The following is a 20108-nucleotide window of genomic DNA, read 5'->3' on the forward strand; positions in this document are numbered from 1 at the left end:
TAAAGCTCTGAGAACTATTTTGCCACATTGAAAATAGCTCCACCAGAACGGGAATAAGAGTGTCTCACAATATCTCTGTGAGCCTTGGATGACCACACACCATGTTACTGACATAGCAGCAAACTCATTAGCAAATGGTTCTGTTGAGAATGGTGGAGGAAAACAGTCTGTCAGTTCTTCAAAAAGTGAACCGTAGAATTATCATGTGACCTAGCAATTCCACTCCTAGGTATATATACTCAAAAGAACTCAAGGTGCTCAAACGAATACTTGTATGTGAGTACTTGTTCGTAGCAGCATTATTCATAATAGCCAAAACATAGATAAAACCACAAATGTCCATCAGTGAATACATTATGCTGTGTACACACAGTGGAGTATCAATTCAACCATAAAAATGAAGTGCTGACACCTGCCACAATGTGGAGGAAGCTCCAAAACACGCTAAGTGGAAGACATGGAAGATCACATGCTGTGTGCACCCATTTCTATGAAATCTAGAGAACAGGGGAATTCACTCATAGATACAGAAAGAAGACCGGTGGTCCCCAGGGATGGGGAGTGACTGCTTCATGGCACAGGCTTCTATTTTGGGTGATAAAAATGTTTTAGAACTAGACAGAGGTGGCCTCACAACATTGTGAAAGCACTGAATGCTACTAAATTGTTCACTTTGAAATGGTTACTTTTATGTTCTATGAATTTCATCTCAACTAGGGAAAAAAGGAAAAGATGGGTGGAGTCCATACACCACTATGTCATTGTTAGATCTTCACCAAGTGGCTCGGGAGGCATGAGGGGTCTGCAGACTGGTGTTCCAGTCCTGGCTCTGACCTAGATCAGTTGCGTGACCTTGGGCAGGTTAACAAGGTTCTCTGAACCCGTTTCTTCCTCAGCAAAACGTAGGAAGCAGCGTTCGCCGTGTGTGGGTGTGATAATCACGCAGCAGTATCTGCGCGGTCTCGTGCGCGGCAGAGGACAGCGCGCTGCGGGTGGCGCTGACGTGACTTCTGCTTCCTTAATTAGCGCCTGGTCAAGCCCCTTCAGATTACATGATATAGGCAAGTTTGAGCGCAGGAAAGGGTAAATATCATCTATGCTCTTAAAACGGAACACAGATGTGGAAAACCATCAACTCTCTTCTGCTGGTCCACTGTGTTTATCACAGGCCACATTTCTCTTTCAATCCTATTTGTAGATAAGGAAAATTGTGCTTCCTGGAGCAGTGTACTAAAAACCTCTACAGGACTTAAGGGTAAAGAGTAACAACCGCACCGTAGAACAAAGCTCAGTTTGTGCTACCCGAATGCGCTTGGAAAGGATTGGAGGTAGACAGCAAGTATCCTCCTTCTCAGTAGCTAGACAAGGAGAATAGACTGTGTCACAGAGAAACCCCTGATTCATAGCGAAAAGACATTCAGCCGTGTAACTCCTACTTACTGAGATGCACACTCAAACTGGCCACACAGCTACAATAAGTGTTCATGACTAAGTCATTTTCCACCTAGTGTTTCTCGAAATCATTTCCTTCCTTAGCTCCTGGCTGAATAGCAGTAGCATTTGAGCTACTCACCCCATGGGCCTGCAGATGACCCTGCTTCTCCCGCTGCCTGCCCAGGGCAGCCAGGATGATGCCACTGCTGTTCTTGGTGGCAAATGTGACCAACAATTCCGATTCTGGTGACAAAGACTTGGGTGACAGTTCAATGTAGCCGCCTTTCAAGAAGCTAACACTTCGGATAGGCTGGTCACAAAAGAGGAAGGAACACCGTCAGGCCCACCTGAATGCTGTATCGCCCGTGGTGGGGGTTAGTGCAGGTCTCCCCATCATCCCTTTCCCATCCTCCCCCCACCCCCGACTTAGATTTTGTTACCTCACTATATTGGTAAGTCAGTGGACATTTATAGAAACTCATTCCAATATTAATAAAATGCTTCCCACCTCCAGTGTACAGCCTTTTCTCACTCCATAGGAATTTCTGTGTAAATCAAAGGTTGATCTGGATATTTCCAGGTTTTTGATACAGCCCACATAGCTTTTGCTGGTGATGCCTTTCCTGTGGGGAAGGCATGAGAACAAAATTTGCCTTTTATAACTCCATTTTTGGAAGAAGGAATAAAAATAAAAATAGATCTACAAGTAAAGGAGAGCTGCTTCTATATCTCATTCTGCAGAAAAGTCTAGGTCTCTAAGAAGGATACTGATGGTGAAGGCTTCAGGTCAAATGAATACTCTCCTTAGGACCAAAGAAGGGGGTTGAATTCAGTGAGACTAAATGGCTACCTAGATAAAATGTTTACTATTTTAAGGAAAAGTATTATAGTCACTGCAATTTAAATATACTCATTAAAACACAGGCCAATTAGGGGCGCCTGGGTGGCTCAGTTGGTTAAGCATCTGCCTTCGGCTCAGGTCATGATCCCGGAGTCCTGGGATCGAGCCCCGCATTGGGCTCCCTGCTCCGCGGGAAGCCTGCTTCTCCCTCTCCCACTCCCCCTGCTTGTGTTCCCTCTCTCGCTGTGTCTCTCTCTGTCAAATAAATAAATAAAATCTTTAAAAAAAACCAGGCCAATTATGAAAGACAGTACACAGTCATAAAGAAAAAAATGGCACACAGACTGAAATCCAGGTTTCATGTAGGGTAGAACATGGACATAAGCCTCCCATGGAAGCAGGTGTGGGCAGTTATTTCCTAGGATCACATGGCTACAGAAGTCACTGGCCGTTGTCCAACTACATAGTCGTGAGCTTTGTCCTGAAGGAATTAATTGCATTTGGTGAAGTCTAGGATTATCCAAATCCCCATTTCTTCGACTCCAAATCAGTACCATATTTTTCTTAACAGAAGTTGCCACACTGCTGGCTGGGGTGAGGCTGTCATGTAATCAAGCTCTCACTTCCCAAATATGGAGATGACTGAACATCTCCAAGCTAGACTCTGAAACATCAGCTCGTGACAGGAGACCTTGGAAGTCACATGGTTTCCAGTTAGGGTCTCATCTCATGTTTCTCTCCCTCCGTGTTGAGCAATGAGCTGCAGACCAGTAGGCAACTACTTGATTTAGGACAGATTTCGACCTTTCTGGATCTCCGTTTCTTCCTTTGTAAATGAGGAGGCTGGCCTTGATAGATACCCAAAGTTCCTTCTAGCATAGAAGTCTGTGATTTGGGATATCCTCCTAGAAAATGGGACCTTTTCTCCAGTGACTACATGGTATCCATTTAGGTCCGGTACTTAAGAGTACTGATCACAGATTCAGCCTATAGAATACTATGCCAGCCTGAAAAGTATCTTAGATCCGTATGTCCCACTACAGAAGAAATAGCACAGTACTGTTGGGTTAAAAAAAAAAAAACTGCAGTGAAATGTGGTTGATGAGCCAGCTTGTTGCTACAGGAGCATCCACCCCTGCCGCCACCAGGTGAGGAAACGTTATCTGGAATCTGGGATTAGGAGACGGGCTTCCAGTCCTGGCTCCGTCTTGGCAGAGGGGTAAGACCTGGGGCAAGGGACCAACTCCCCTGAAGTTTAAGTATAATTTATTTCCAAGATGGGCTAGGGGCGTGGTGACTGTGGTGGTAAACTGTTCCTTGGAACTTTCTGGCAAAGAGAGGGGTGAGGAGTGGATCTGGGCTGCTCAACTTGCAGCACCCAGAGCGGCTGCCCTTGCACGCGGCTTATTGGGGTTCCGCGCCAGAACTCGGCTAGAAGACCGGGCCAGTGCTACTAACTGACCTGAAGACCACCGGACATTTGATAATCCCCCTCCCTGGAATCCATCGTGCCTTGACTGCTGGCCTTTCATAGAGGACATTTTTTTTTTTTAATGGTGTGGAAGAAACTTAGGGCTTAATTTGTCCAATCCAAAATTACAAAACTGAGGACAATGACCCACAGAAAGCTTATGTCAATTATTAAAGTCAAGTCACAAAGCTAAAACATGAATCAGTGCTACAAAACGATTTCACTGCCTCCTCTGCATCTTTCTTCCACCTTCCTGATGCTAGTCTTTCAACTTTCACATACATTATTCATTCTCATCACACAAAGGGGAAATCCAGACAAGTCTGCAGAGAGCATGATTTGTTTGCCCTGAAAAAGATTCTACTAAAATCTCTAGAGAGGAGAACGACTTGTGATGGAAAATGGGGTCTCCAAATACTGTATAATATTAGTAACAATTAGTAATGATTTCCAGATGATCTAAAGGCAACAAATAGAAAAATCATTAATTTTACTGCAGAAGGGTTTCTTTACCTCCCAATTAATATGACACATAGCGGTTTGAATCAAGGCAGATGTTGTGGGTTAAAATTTGTCCCCCATAAAAGATGATGAAGTCCTAACCCCCAGTACCTGTGTGACCTGATTTGGAAATAAGGTCGTCACAGATGTAATCGAGTTAAGATGAGGGCATTAGAGTGGTTCCAATAGGACCGGTATCCTTATAAAAAGGGGAAATTTGGACACAGAGAGACACACACAGAGGGAAGACAATGTAATAAGACACGGAGAATGTTATCTCTAAGTTGAGGAATGCCTGAAGTTGCCAGAAGCTAGGAGAGAGGCATGGAACAGATTCTTTCTCACAGCCCTCCGAAGGAAACAGCTTTGCTGACACCCTGATTTTGGACCTGTAGCCACCAGGGCTGTGAGAGAGCACACTTCTGTTGTCTGTCCCCTGGCTTGTGGTGCCTTGTTTATGGCAGCCCTAGGAAGCTAACACATCTGGCAATCACGGGCATAATTATGGCATGTGATATACCTTACAACTCTTGACCTAGGTAATCCACCCACATAAATTGGATCTTTATCTAGACGATTGAGGTCAGAAGATGCTCCTGGAGTTTCACCTTGCTTGGTTTCTCTATAACTGGTGTTATATGCATCAATAACTGCTAGGATTCCTAAAAAGAAGAGATAGGAAAATGAAAATCATTGTCTACCTTAAGGTAAAAACAAAGTTCATTTGTAAGTTCTTTCTTTATAAATTCTTTCACATTCTGCACACTTGACCAGGGAGTATTCTTGACTATTAAAGGACACATGAAAATCCTCTGTACAAAAGTCAATGAATCCAGAATACAGATCACTGAATGACAGCAGTATGTATGTGGCAGGAAAGAGAATGGATTTGATCTTTGATTCCAATTCAGTATTTAATATTAGGTAATACACTGGGAAACTATAAAAAAAATAGAATTCTAATATTCCCCCAGCAAAATGTGAATCCTGGCATTTAGTATTTCAAAGAAAACAATGGCTTTCTATCAGAGTATCATTCAAGAGTACCCAAGAAGCTAAAATAAATAAAGACTGCTGATTTTGGAAGGATTTCTTCCTTCCTTCCTTCCTTCCTTCCTCCCTTCCTCCCTCCCTCCCTTCTTTCTTTTCTTTTTTTTAAGTTTTTAGAGACAAGAGAGGAGGGGGAGAGGGAGAGAGAGAATCCCAAGCAGGCTCCATGCCCAGTGGAGAGCCCAATGCAGGGCTCAATCTCGCAACCCTGAGACCATGACCTGAGCCAAAATCAAGAGTCAGACATTTAACCTACTGAGCCACTCAGGTGTCCCTGCTTTTGGAAGGATTTCTGCTCTGACAAGGGTGACCTGTAACATCTCATTGCCCTTCTGTGTACTTAACTTGCTTTCGGTTTCTCTGGAAGGCGATTTTGTACCAGGTTCCATTGTTATAGCGTCTGTCTGTAATAAGGGCAAGAGGCCCTGACCCCAGGTCAACTGTAACTCTGACTCTGCCATGCACCAGCTCGATGGATAAAAAGTCTTTCTGTGAAGAAGAGAAAAGAGTTACCCAGGGCTCTATCATTCTCACAGATGCCCTTTCAAGTTGCGGATGGTAGAAATCTTCCAAAGTCAAACTCCAAAAACTGGATCTGGCCCAACAGTCAGAGGTCTCTGTTGGAAACTGAAGTATCTGGGAAGACTTTCTAGAATACTACACAGATATAAAGGAGAGAAACACACTGTTGCCAAAATCTACAGTAAGAGAAGTGCAATCTTTGTATCTTCTTCATTTAGATCGACAAATGGGCCAGTCCTACAAATAAAACTAGCAGATTGAGAGAAATCACCCCCACAATAGGATAAAAATAACATTAAATTCCTGTAGATGGAATTCAAAGAAGGCCACAGTGATCAGAGTGAACCTGGAACAAGATAAAGTCAAAATTTAATAACAAGTATCATTGATATCTATAAATGATAGGATGGCTCTTTTCTACTTGGTGCTCTCCTGTATTATGCAATGGTTCTCTGGTGAATTTATAACATAATAAATACTTAAAATGGGGAAAGAGTATGGCATACATATGTATATCTTACTTCGTATATGCTCATAAAGCAGTCACTAAATGTAAATATCCTCATAGCAATTTCACTGTATATACTTACAGTGCCGTTTGAAGTGAGGTAGAGAAGAAGACCGTTGGGTGAAAAGGTACTAAAAAGCATAATTATATGAGTCCCCGTAGCCCGGAGCATTCTCTCCACGACTGAATACCCACTCCCATCAAAATGGAAGGAAGAGTCTTCATTCTGGGTGCTGCAAAGCAGAGCAGATGAAACACAATCTGTTCTCAGGAAGGTGGTTAAAGAGAAGAAAGGATACCTTTCCTGAGGGCTTCCCCTCACAAACATTGTGGTAGAGCTATTATTTCCATAATTTGATAACGAGTGTAAGTCATATCTTAAAATATGTTGCCATGAGAGTATGCAAGACAAATGCCAGTTGCTCTCTAAGGAAAAGAAAGTTGAGGTAGGCAGTGTTCACTGTAGTAAAAAGAAAGGTCTTCAAAGGATGGATAACTGCTATAAATATTTCTACTTCGCAAGTAGATTTTCATTTGTTCTGATTTCCTTTAATGTCACTGTCCTTTTTTAATTCCAAAGCTTTCAGAGCAATTTTTTATCACCTTCTGCTGGTTTTAAGCAATACTTCAGCTAACCTGGAGTAATGATGGAAAACAAATATGTACTAATATAGCAGAAGGACCATTTTACCAAAAAAAAAAAAAAAGGCAACAATGAAAATCTCAAAGTCTGCAGGATGAGCTTACAACAAAGTTATTTAGAGTAGACCTCAGTACTTCTCAGGTCAATGTGTTTTCTGGTTGCCCCCACACCTCAAAAGGCTGACTTTATTCATTCTTCAAGTACAAAGTAAGTTTATCTGGAATATATCCTAATACATTTTAAAAATACGTTTCTGGGCTTCATAGTGAAACCTGGCTTTGGGTGTTTTGGGGGGGCGGGATATGAATTTGCACTTTTCCCAGTTGAAGGTATAATACCCAAACTGAGTGCCACATCTCCAAGCAGGACACGTAACCAAATGGTGACACTGTTTCCATTAACAAAAATAGCAGTGCTTTGTGAAACCTGAGGTTTCAAATTGATAGCTTCCCGAAGTCCCGCTTTTTCCAAAGATTTCGGTCTTTTGACATCTCTTAGAAGTATAACTTAAAGGAAATGCACTCTGCATGAAGAAACTATGGCTGAATTCTCTATTATTTCATTCTGAAACCTGTGACTTCCTGCAGGCCTGTTCCATTGCTCTGTCTCTTGGCTGGTCACAGTTTCATGCAGCTAAGCACACAGACTCTAGAACCAGACTGCTGGGGTTCAAATCCCTGTCTCCCCACTTACTAGCTGTGTGAACTCAGGAAAGTTACCTAATGTCTCTGTGCTTCATTGCCTTCATCTATAAAATAAGGAAACTACTAGAAGCTCTCAGGAAGGGCTATACATGATCTAATACATGTACAGTTCTCAATTAAACAGTGCTTGGCACTTAAATGTTCACTCCAGTTAGCTCTTGATTATTCTGCTTTGTTCAAAGGTCCCTGAAGGGTCGCCATTTTGCCTATTAAAAGCTGAGCCTCGAAGATTAAGTATCTTGGCCAAGGCCACACCCAAGATAATGGTGAAACCAGGTTTCAAACAAAACTCCAGAAATCTGTCTTGTCCTGCTGTGCATGCCCTGTCCCTCTCCAGAGCTCGTGAGTTCTTTGTTCTTGAGAATGGGAATGCTCTGCTTCTGGCTTCTCTCCAGCAGCAGGGCCTGGCCACATGAGGCGGCCACAAAGAGGGACACATTCAAATGAAACCATGTTTGAATGCGCGTCTCCTGAGAAGGTTTTGCTCCCAGGTCAATGACACTTTTCTGGGGCTTGTCCCCTTGTGGCCATGCTTCCGTTCTATAACCACGAGGCCCACAAGCCTCACCAGTCAGCCCAGGTGCCTGTTCCCAGGTGGGCCACAGGAAGGCGGTTCCCGGCCCCTGCCCAGGCAAGGGACCCGGGGACAGATGAAAGCGGCACTGCCAAAGCAACCCTCCCTCCCCAGCTCTCAACCCAGTGAGCCGTCAAGAATCACCAAGCCTCGGGCGCCTGGGTGGCTCAGTTGGTTAAGCGACTGCCTTCGACTCAGGTCATGATCCTGGAGTCCCGGGATCGAGTCCCACATCGGGCTCCCTGCTCAGCGGGGAGTCTGCTTCTCCCTCTGACCCTCCCCCCCATGCTCTCTATCTCATTCTAAAATCTCAAATAAATACAATCTTTAAAAAAAAAAAAAAAAAAAAAAGAATCACCAAGCCTCTGACGCCGGCTGCCACGCCGGGGCGTCACGCCTGCCACACTACCCATCAGCACTCGGGGCCGCTGCACGACAGTGAGCGGGGTGCTGCCTGGGCCCCGGGCCTCCGGAGCCGTTCCACCCGTGCCTCCGCTCGCCGCAGCGCAGACACCCGCCTCTGTGCTTCCACAGTTGTCTCTCCTAGAGACCAGGACCCGTTGGAGGAGGTCACCTCCCGTGACTAACGCTGACATCGCCAGCAGCTAGCAGGGGGCCCGGAACACAGGTGACTGGTCTGTCCCCAAGGTCCCGAAATAGCCTGTCACAAGAGCCACTCATAACTAATACGAGAATAAAGGCCTGTTAATAAAAAGGCTTTTTCCATATTTAGATGAAAACTGTTAGAATCCGTTGCTTATCGTATAATATCCTCTAAGAATTTAAGAGATCCTTCGTAATTATAAACATATATTCAAAAAGGAATAAAAAAGCAAAAAAAATTTCATTTACTTGGTAATATAAGTCAAAGGTAAATGTTCATAGTGAGAAAATCATTTTTTAAATCTAAAGGACATCAATGGACCTCACTAATGATTTAAATAATGGCAGATTACACAAAAAGGTCAAAAGCACACTGAATTCTAATCCCCAGTCTGCTAAAAGGGATTCATTTCCTAGAATTAGTTTGTTAATTCTAAGCTAAAGTCTTTGTCTAATAACTAGGGGAGGTTGCCTAAAATGAAGACAAATCGATTTACAAACACGGACAGAGAGCACCAGCTTGTCTGTCTCTGCACCTGCCACTGTATGGTCTATGGCACATAAGCAACTCTGAAATGCTGCTTTTTAAAAAGGTGGGGACCCGGTGAGTTTGGGCATGCTGCAACTCCACCTGTCCTGAGGACACGGCTAGTGCGTGTTAGCATATTAGAGGCTCTGACGGCCTCACAATAAGGAAGTGTACTTAACTGTTTAACTCAGGGCTTCCCAACCATTTATGGTCAGGACACACCTTCTACCCCACTTAGTAAAAAGTATCTAGGGGCGCCTGGGTGGCTCAGGGGGTTCAGCGTCTGCCTTCAGCTCAGGTCATGATCTCAGGGTCCTGGGATCGAGCCCCGCATCGGGCTCCCCGCTCGGCGGGGAGACTGCTTCTCCCTCTCCCTCTGCTGCTCCCCTGCTTGTGCTCTCTCTGTGTCAAATAAATAAATAAAATCTTTTTTTTTAAGAAAAAAGTATCCTTAATATCCTATATCAAACTAGTGTTCTTTTAAAAAACATACTTTAGATACAGTAGTCAATGTAAGGATAGCCAGCTGATTTGTTCAGTACCCAGAAAAACATTTAATTAAACTTTTGATTGAACTAAGGAGTCAGTCTGGCCCTAAGGTTCAGCTGGGTGGTCAGCCCTCTACCAAAAAAGCCAGTTCCAGGAATAGGGTCAGGAGGATGGAAGCACCTGCTATTCTCTCCTCTCGGTCTGTAGCAACCTTCACGTTCCGCCGGGGGTCCTGGGGGTTGGACATGTGGTGGGAGGTTTTTCTTCTCTTTGAAGAAGAAAGGCCACATAGACAATTGACTTCCTCATTCCAACAAAAGAGGAGAAGAGCTAGCAGTCATTAAATTCCCTCATTGCTGTGGTTCAAGGCCAGAGGTTTTAAAATAACCCTGAAAATGATGGGTGAAATTGGGGATACTGTAACAGTTAAGTAGGGGGGCATTTTCCGTATTAGAAATTTTCAAGTTCTGTTAAGACTTTCCTTTCTACAAGTAAGATTCATGATCTGGGGTCAATGTGGGGCCCAGAGTCCAGGGGTTGGGACAGTTTTCAAGGTAGAATCACTAAATTGCTGGGGAAACTTCCCCGCTAAAAAAACAGCTAGAGGAAAAAGTGATGGGGAGTTCTCTGCTCCTAGAGTTCTAGAGCTGGTGTCATTATCATTTTTGATCTCACTTGCCAATTACAAAACCTTGGGTTTCACACGCTTATTGTCAAGCAAATAATTCTGAGACGTCCACCTAAAAAGCAATGGACTGTGACTGCAGGAAGATCAGAGGTGAACACTGGTGCAGTGTCTCAAATTTATCGAGTATTTTCACATGATGTGCTCATCACCAGTGTTGGGAGGTAGGACAACAGGATTTTCCTTTTCCTTTTCTGGAAGAAGCAGCCAAGTCTCCATGAGGTGAAGTGACGTATTACAAAGTCACTGAGAGGGATTTGGTAGGAGAGGGAGCCTGAGAAACTGAGACCCCAAAGCTAATGTTTTTTTCAGTCATAAGACTCCAATAACCAAGCTTCTGGTCATGACTTTGAAAGCAAGCAAAGTCAAGGTAAAGAAGCAAATAAAAGGCTCAAACCACAAAATCCCAAGCTATGAGCCCTAAGAGAAAACAGATCTGACAGTAACAAAATGAAAACTTGCCCACGTTTCTAAATGTAATGGGAACTCCTTTCAACTGATCTTGACACAGCTCACTGTTAATTGCAGATATCTATCTGGACAGAGCAGCCCATTAGATGACAGAATTATATCAGATGTTACATTTCTCTGATGGCAGAGGCAATCTATTGTCTTAATTATGAAAGTGCTAGAAAACGAGTCTTGTATACTTCTGGGGTTGCAGTTATTTTTTTAGAAAGTAAAACGGGGGCTGTTGAGCTTGGTGAGATTATTAAATGCCTGCTATTATATATCAATATCTGCCAAACGATGTCAGGTAGTTGTTCTCCATTGCCAAAGGCATTTAATTTCTAGGATTCTAGAATTTAAGAATGGGAAAGTACTTATCTATAAAAACTAGCAGCACAAACAACATCCTCATCCTTGGAGATATTTTCAAAATAAAGATGTACAGTGATTTACCCAAGACTTCCCCGCGGCTCTCTGAGACAGAAGGTGGTTTGAGAGGATGTGTGATGCTTCTCAGTGGCATGATCCATGATGAAAGCATACGAGACACAGTGAAAACTACTTCTTAAATTAAGGTTAAAAATGATGCCCATGCTCTTATTAGTAAATGACCTATCATGACCGACATGACAAACTCTGCGCCACCGTGATGGGCATGTGAATTCTCTAAGCAGCTCTCGGATGTGAATGACACCATGTAGTAAATTGTGGGGCCCGTTACCTTCCAAAGCAGCCATGGCACTTGCCCTCCCGTTCAATATAGTTCCACAGGCCGATGGACTGTCCGTTCAGGAAGGCCTCTCCCATGCAGCCTTTAAAATGAGTAACCTTCACAGCGGGAGACTTCTAATACAAACAAATAAAACAAACACAACCCACATGGATCGGGGAAAGGAATACATTCTCCATGCACACAAAACTCCTTCCTGGGAGCTCAAATTTAACATCCAAAGTCTGAGAAAACAACATCCAGAAAAATGTCCGGGTTGTGATCACTGGATTTCCTCCCAATTATTAAGTGGAATCGTAGAACGAGTGATAACCAGACAGGATCTTAAAGATCACCTGGGTTACCAGGGTCCCTGGAGAGAAGCCCCTTTTACAGGTGAGGAAACAGGCTCAGAGCATGTTGGTCAGTGGTGAGGGCCTGGCTGGGACTGACACCCTTACTCTCAGGGCACCAAACCAAATCCAGGTAACTCAACTTGATCCGGCAAGGGGATAATGGGTATAATAAAATAAATCCCACCGGCTCTGGTGCTAAACACTAATTACCATTATCCTACCACTGGAGTCAGAATAGCAATAAGAGAAATTACAGAAATGAATGCAGAACACTGAATTTCCTGTTTCAGTCCTAGAAAAGAAACTCAAATAGCAAAATGGACCATTGGCTTCTTTTCCATTTACGATCTTTATTTGACAGGATCCTTTGCTTTATAAAACCAGCCCAACTCTGCAAATTTACTGTCATTAAGCAAAATGATAGGAACCAGAAATATGCATCTACCTGGGATATGTTCAATAATTTAAGCGCACTAGTTTTAGGTAAAAGCAGCCTGTCAGTCCTGTTCAGATGAACATCTGGAAAGTTACCTTGATCTGTCCTCCAAGCCCTCCAACAAACATGAGCGTTGAGTTGTTTATATCCAGAACATTCGCTGTTCCAGGGGATTTACTTGTTTTTGTTGGTGGCTTTTGAGTTGCGCTCATTTCCTTTACACTCAACGAACCGATGTTTCCAAATCTAAGGGTCACAAAGAATTGCAAAAAGCACACTTTCAGAATTCCGAGTCTGTCCGTGTACGTACACATCTGTCTCCAGGCAGCCTCCAGCTGCTCCTGCCCGTGTTCCCTGCAGCGGGCACCCCCGCCGCTGACCTCCCTCTTCCGATCTTGCCCACCCCGCCCCCAGTTTACTCGCAAAGCCTTGTGGGAAGGTCTTCTAAATCATAAATTGCGTCGTGCTACCTCCTTGCTTAAACCAGTTACACATAATGAGTTAACTCTATTTGAAGCAGTCTACTGCCTTCAGTATTACTTCATTTCCATAAATAACGAAGCAAAAGACAAGAATTTCCAGCAACAACAAACCATAGTGTTATGGAAAAGTAAAAAGATATACCTAAACCTGCTTAAAAGGAGTTACCACTAGAGAGAGGCTTTACAAGGAAGAATTTTGCTTTGTGTCTGAATTTTGGATCCTTGCCTTCTTTCCTCTTCTATGCACATACCACACCTGCCATGTGGGATTTCTACCGTGTTGCTTCTCATTCCCCTCTACTGGGGAGAACACAATTTACTGGGATGGCCGCCTCAGCTTTAGACCTAACATTCTAAAGGTAACAAATTTTTATCTTTTTTCTTCTTTTGATTGTTGATTTTGGTGACAAAGTTTATTTCTTCTGTAATAAGGAAAAAAAAAAGCCCTTATTTCTAGAGTTAATCTAAACCAACTATCCTTTTACTATAATCTGACTTCCCGAAAGTTTCAAGGACTATTATGTGATGTGACAAACATGTTGCAAACTTATAAGATACAGCTTTAAAAAAAGAGACACTTGGAGAGAACTTTCTCTACTACCTGGTTACATAGATACTGTGCCATTTGTTGTTGTCAATCGGGAAGTCTGGAAATTCCAACCGCGTTGACCCGGAGCCCATATCCCAGAGAAAGGCCACCTTCCCTCGCCGCATCTCCACTGCCAAGAAATCAGACTGGGGTGCGGGCATGAGCTGGGATGAGTTTACGTGCCGACTGTTTGCACGACTACCAAAACATGTTAAAGAATGAGCTCCTGGAGCATTTTCCCTATTCTTAAAAAACAAAAAATTGTCTTTTGTCTTTAAATGCTCCCCTCCCTGGAACTGGAGCATGCCTCAGTACTGGAGACCATTAAGCCATTGTTGGATATTAGTGCCTTCCAGAAAGTTCCCCAGGAACACTTACTGGGGGTCACCAGTAGCCTACAGGGAATATGAGGGAAGGCACTCGACTTGTTTGCCCAGTCTGAGAAGGCAGTGAGTGAACGTGAAATACGTAATAAGGCAGGAGCCATGAGATCCCACATCAGGGATAACACACGTAAGGCATGTGTTCTGCGCCTTAGCTCCCACGAAGACGTTTCAGAATTTGTGCTTGGTAATATTTTCTGCTCTCACACCCCCAGGGGTTCTGACCCATTCCCACTGGCAGCCAAAGGAATCAGTGGTTTCCACAGGGGACTTGCCCCTCTGGGAACCACCAGAATCTCACTGGGTGGAGGAGCCTGGGTGAAGCTGGATAATTCTCATACGCCCGTCAGAGTGCACACCTCCACTCCTGATAACAACCACCGAGATCCACTTTACACACCCATGGCTACTCTCGGTGGCTGAAGAGGCTACAGAAGACATTAGGAAAGGCTACCCCACAGCTAGCAATTGCGATGGCAGAGGGACGACCCTCTCCTCAATAGCATGGTCCTCGTTTCTAATCTAATGCCACTAGTTTAGCAAAAGCTTAGTTCCCTTCGAAGGATTAGTGATTTCACCAAGGCCCTCTGCTTTTTTTCCATCAAAAAACCCCTGCCAATTCAGAAACTATAACATGCTCAGGAGAGAGTCATTGTTGCTTTCTACAGTCCATACTCACATTGGTGCTGCTCCCGAGGTAGAAGAGAAGGTTATCAGGTTCATTTGTCTTAACATTTAGCCTTAAGGTGTTATAGTTAGCAGAAGAAATCGGAGGCTGGTAGGCCCGGATACAGTCTCTGTCTGCAGACACGGCGACTTTAATCTGTGAAAGGAAAGAGGAAGTGTCCTAATCACTCAGTGACACACGTTGGCAGCACGCCAGGAGGTCAAAAGTACTGTTCCAGAACCAATTTTCACTGGTAGGCAGGTTTCCTCTCCTGAGGAAGCATAATGCTTTGTGTCTCATAACATGAGATCAGGCGGTGATGAAAATTATTTTATTTGGTGAACTACTTAAATACGGAAAAGTCAGTCTTGAAGTTTTAAGAGTATTTTACATAGGAAACGGTCTCGCTCATGTGAGACTTAATTCCTTAAGACCAGGAGCTTATCCAGATCACCTTGGAATCTTTACATCTGACACAGGAAGGATATTTGATGATCATGTGTCAAATACATGAAGGGATAATCTATTTATACATCCAGAAAATATTTATAGAGCAACTTTTGCACTTACTACACGTTTCTCTAAGTAGTTGCATATATTTCTTATATTAGCTATAAAGATTATACATTTGTATTAATCAGAGCATTTAGAAACATCTGTGGGGCTTACTAAAGTTTATTTGGTGACTTTCATTGAAACCAAACTCATGTCAACCGACAGCCATTTTCCAATATTGAGGCCACTCGGGGGAGGGGGAGTGGAAGGCTCCAGAACTGCTTTTTCTTAGCTAGCAGGGTTCAAGCAGATGAACATGAGACCAGAGGTCACATCTGTCCTCTATAAATCCCCAGCAGCGTGTCAACGGCATATTCTCTTGAAAGTATTATTTCCCCGAAATGCCTCCCCTTTAGAGCATGACCAATGCCATGCGCTATGGATGGTCGTAAACATTTTCTCAAGCTTGTACTTTTCCAGCTGGCAAGTATTCGATGCATTTAGTGACCTAGATTTGTGAGCATTTGTGTGTGTATAGGCTGTGTCTCCAGACTCCTGGACGACGAGGCTCATAGTGCGCACACATTCTGACGAACACTTGGACTGCTGACACCGGGCTGGTAAAATGATGGCGATAATGCCGTACTCGGCCAACGAGCCTTGGATGGAAACACTTAGACCACGGGCTCTACAGCGGCTGAGCTAACAGCTGTGGACTGGTGAGTCTAGGCTACAATTATAAATCTCCATAAAGACATGAGATCTCTTTGCTAACGTTTGGAAACAGGTTGAATGAAGCAAAAAACAAAGAAAATGAGACTACTTAAGTATACTTAAATATACTCTCCGGGGCAGGAAAGAAGGTATTTTCTAGACAAAGCATAGGCACCATAAATAAAAGTCGTAAGTGGCTATACACACACACACACACACACACAAAGTAAATATACTTAACACAGATTTAAAAGTACTATAGACAAGGCTGTGAGAAATGTGGGAGATAAGAGCTGACTCAGTAGAAGTCCAGGGGCTGGCGTGACAGTCCCCTCTGTAGGAGCCCCCTGAGACTGGGAGTTACTGAGGGCCCCACTGTGGGAGGGCCGAGCTCCCAAGAGCCACAGCAGCCCACACTCACAGAAGCTGCTTGCTTGCGCGCCTGGCTGATGAGCAGTTTGATTTCTGATAGGTTTCTGTTCAGGTTCTCTTCTAATATCTTCAGAGGCTTCAACCGATCAAATAAAAGGCTGGCTTGTATTTCTGCATCTTTCACTCTTCTTCCAGCTAGCAGAGCTACCAAGTATCAGGTGGCAAGAAAGATGGCGGCAGGGAAGAAACAAGAGAAGTGAATTACTTATTATTACCAAGGCACTGAATAAAATAGAATATCCTAATGATCAGATCCTTGAAATTTTGGTAAATACAGTTGACTCTTGTACTACTCAGGGGTGGGGGTACTCAACCCCCATGCAGTCGCAAAGCTGCATGTAACTTCTGACTCCCCCAAAACTTCACTAGGAATAGCCTACTGTTGGCTGCAAGCAATACCAGCAACGTAAATAGTCAATTAACACGGTTTGTAAGTGACATGCATTATATACTGTATTCTTACAATGAAGAAAGCTAGAGAAAAGAAAATGCTATTAAGAAAATCATAAAGAAAATACATTTTCTGTATTATATTTATCGAAAAAAAATCTGTACAGTGGACCTGTGCCATCGAAACTGATGTTGTTCAAGGGTCGACTGTATATGAAAAATGCGCCAGCAGCATGCCCTACCCAAGGCCCTTCTCTTGCTTTATAAATGCAAATCTCGACATCAGTGCATTTTTATTCCTTAGGGATGCTGTTTGTCAACAAGACTCCATGGTACACTGGGTCAGTTGAAAATCTCACAACACAGACTTTCCCACCGGGAAGGGAGACTGGGACGTACCGGTCATTGAGGAGTCCTGGAGAAGTCTGTTGGTTTCTCGTAAGGTGGCGTTAACCCTGGACAGGTCAGTGGATGTATTCAGCAGCTTCTGGCTCAATCCCACGACATTCTTTAGAGTGCTTGCTGCGCTCTGATTTGCAGATGTGGCCAGCTCTTTGACTTTGGTTCCTCTGTCTCTGACACCTGAAATAAATTTACATGCAAGCATGCACCCGTGTGATCATATATGGGGAAAACCATAAACCACAATAAATGTAACTTCTCATGGAAACATGTACAGTATTTCTTATGGGCTGCTGAGCACAAAATGGGGCTTCTGGTTTTTAATGGCAGTAGTAACACTGCATGTCCTATGCCTTACTGCTCCCTCTTAGGGACAAATGAAATAGTTTTGGTAACAATCCTCTGTATTGAAATTTCAATACTCAGTGAGATCAACTGCTAATCGCCATGTTCTCAGGGTCTTAGATGTTAATAAGCTAAACTTCTTTATTTGGTCTTCCTTCTATCACTCCCTTCTCATATTCATTAAATACCTTATTCAAATCAGTCCGTGTGTGGATAAGAAGGTTGCGGAATTTAAATTTGTAGGAAAGATGGGCATGTCGTAGGCTAGAGGAAGTGGTATTTGCCCACAACGTCAGCTGACTGCTAGACGGAACAGAATAAAGACTAAATGGTCACTATGGATAAAGTGGAATTCAGTTATTTTAAAAAATCTGGGTGATGATTTTTTTTTTAAAGGCACCAGTATTCATGTTCAAAATATCCAATCACAAACAGGACAAAAACAAACACTAGAAGAAGCTGGATAAAGAGTCTACAGGTTTCTTTTTACTCTTGGAGCAACTTTTCTGCGAGTTTGAAATTACTTCCAAATAAAAAGGTGTTTTTTGTTGTTGTTTTTTTTTTTTAAGGGGGGAGCTTGTGGGGGGGAGGGGCGGAGAGAATCTTAAGCAGGCTCTATGCCCAGTAAGGAGCCTGACACGGGGCTCGATCTCACAATCCTGAGATCATGACCTGAGCTGAAATCAAGAGTTGGATGCTTAACTGACTGAGCCACCCAGGCGCCCCTAAAAAGGTACTTTTAACTATTTAACCAACATACATCATGTGTCCTTAAAAAAAAAAAAAGAAAGAAAGAAAAGAAACTTCCAGGTCAGAAAATGTGCCCATGATTTAAGGTTAGAAGTCAGTAGAAAGTGCCCCAAGCCCAGCTCCCCTACGTGGTTTACATGTTCACCGGTGAATCCACAGAAAGAACTCTGGAGTTGTTAGGGCGTCTTGTAAGGCTTATTAAGAAAAGACGAGAAGGTCAAGGGGATGTAAATGATGCAGTGCGGCTGGACTCATTTGTATTATACTTTAAAATAATTATCCTATTTCAGATTGTAATGAATAGCACATTTCCAACCCATCAATATTAAAGCGATTTCTGAACTTATTTTAGAATGCTTTTTTTTTTTTTTAAAGATTTTATTTATTTATTTGAGAGAGAGAATGAGAGATAGAAAGCACGAGAGGGAAGAGGGTCAGAGGGAGAAGCAGACTCCGTGCTGAGCAGGGAGCCTGATGTGGGACTCGATCCCGGGACTCCAGGATCATGACCTGAGCCGAAGGCAGTCGCTTAACCAACTGAGCCACCCAGGCGCCCTAGAATGCTTTCTATTGCCTCATGAAGGAAGATCACCAAGCAAGAGTTCTTTAATTGCCCCCATTTATAATGAATCTAGCATTTGCCCTTAAGACGGGAACATTCAGCTTCTTGCTGACATCTTCGAATGACCCTTTCATTGAAGGGATGTGTCAAGGCATTTTAAAAGAAAGTAATTCATGGGGTAGCATCAAGTCTCCCAAGGTTCTGCTTTTCAGAGTATGATTCTAGCATTCCAATGCAGGTGTTCTGGAGTTACTTAAGAAATAGTTATCTTCACTTCCAAATCATACTCCTCTGTGAGTAAAGACTCTATCCATCTTGGTCTCGATTCTGAGCGAGGGCTGTTAATCAGACTCGCAGCAGGACTTCCTTCCACTCCTGTGTAATGGCTTTACAATGAGCAAACATTAATTAAATCAAGAACCCCCTTTCCACTTACCTCCAGGAATTGTTCTGAGTATTAAGAGTGATTCATTGGTCCGCGTAGTAATTGTATCAGCATTCTCTTGAAATCTGTTTGCTGTATTTTTCAATTCACTCAGTTTCAATGTGATACCTATTTAAAGGGGGGGAAATTGTCCTCTTTGAGGATAACCTACTCAAAAGTTGCTTAGGCAACAGGTTCCTTCATCACTCTGACCCATTTACAGAATCAACAGCTTTCTACAGACACCCCCCCCAATATTGAAATTTTTCCAATAAGACTTAGCACCACTCATTATAGAAAGGAAGAGTGTTTTTAGCTTGCTTGATCATTTTTCCTATTTCACTTGTTGCCCTTCTCCCAAATATCTCTTCTTGAATTGCATGTCCAATTTAATTTAGAGCTCAGGTGAAGACTTGTGTTTAAATCCCTCAGTCTTAATCATTCTCTAACGTCCTGCCTACACCTAAATCTTGTTCACCTCTCTTCTCTGGGTTGTAAAACCCCAAAGGTTGTCCTGCCCAGGAATCTTCCCCCGTGCGCCCCGCTGCCCCCCCCCCACCGGCTTCCCCAGCCAGGGCCCCTCCCCTCCCCCATCCTCTCAGGGCAGGACACGTGCTCAACTCAGCCTCCTTCAAGTCTGATCAAAGCTGTGCGATCAAAGCTTTTACTTTTAATATTTCTGTTCATAATACACACATCTCAATGCTGGACACATGGTTAAAAATGAATTATGGATAAAATACCTGATGAACACGACGGTTCTAAAATTTTAATTGCCAGAAAGTTCACTATTTGGTGGCCTCTGACACACCTTTCGTGTGTAAGCTGAAACCACAGCCCATCAACACCGATGCTAGAGTTTGTGTTTCATCTGCTTTACGATCAAGTGTGAGGGACTTTCTATTCCGTAAGATGATGACATAAAATTTAAATTGTGTCACTCACAGAGAAACAAAAACTATGCACAC

The 20108-nt window shown here is 43.3% G+C and overlaps 1 protein-coding gene across 1 annotated transcript in view; it reads right to left on the reverse strand.

Annotated features, from left to right (window-relative positions):
• Positions 1-20108, reverse strand: part of LAMA1 (laminin subunit alpha 1) — a 164877-nt gene that overhangs the window by 13667 nt on the left and 131102 nt on the right. The window contains exons 42-53 of the mRNA XM_073898513.1: positions 19153-19269; positions 17057-17239; positions 16257-16411; positions 14639-14782; positions 13589-13722; positions 12601-12751; positions 11726-11850; positions 6410-6560; positions 5642-5786; positions 4768-4909; positions 1943-2057; positions 1574-1744 (exon numbers count right to left, since the gene is read on the reverse strand). Of these exons, the coding sequence (XP_073754614.1) occupies positions 1574-1744; positions 1943-2057; positions 4768-4909; positions 5642-5786; positions 6410-6560; positions 11726-11850; positions 12601-12751; positions 13589-13722; positions 14639-14782; positions 16257-16411; positions 17057-17239; positions 19153-19269 (1733 nt within the window). The remainder of the gene's footprint in view (positions 1-1573; positions 1745-1942; positions 2058-4767; positions 4910-5641; positions 5787-6409; positions 6561-11725; positions 11851-12600; positions 12752-13588; positions 13723-14638; positions 14783-16256; positions 16412-17056; positions 17240-19152; positions 19270-20108) is intronic.

Source organism: Callorhinus ursinus, unplaced genomic scaffold (genome assembly GCF_003265705.2).
Source record: "Callorhinus ursinus isolate GAN/ISIS: 27379988/994484 unplaced genomic scaffold, GSC_fseal_2.0 scaffold11, whole genome shotgun sequence".
NCBI lineage: Eukaryota > Metazoa > Chordata > Mammalia > Carnivora > Otariidae > Callorhinus > Callorhinus ursinus.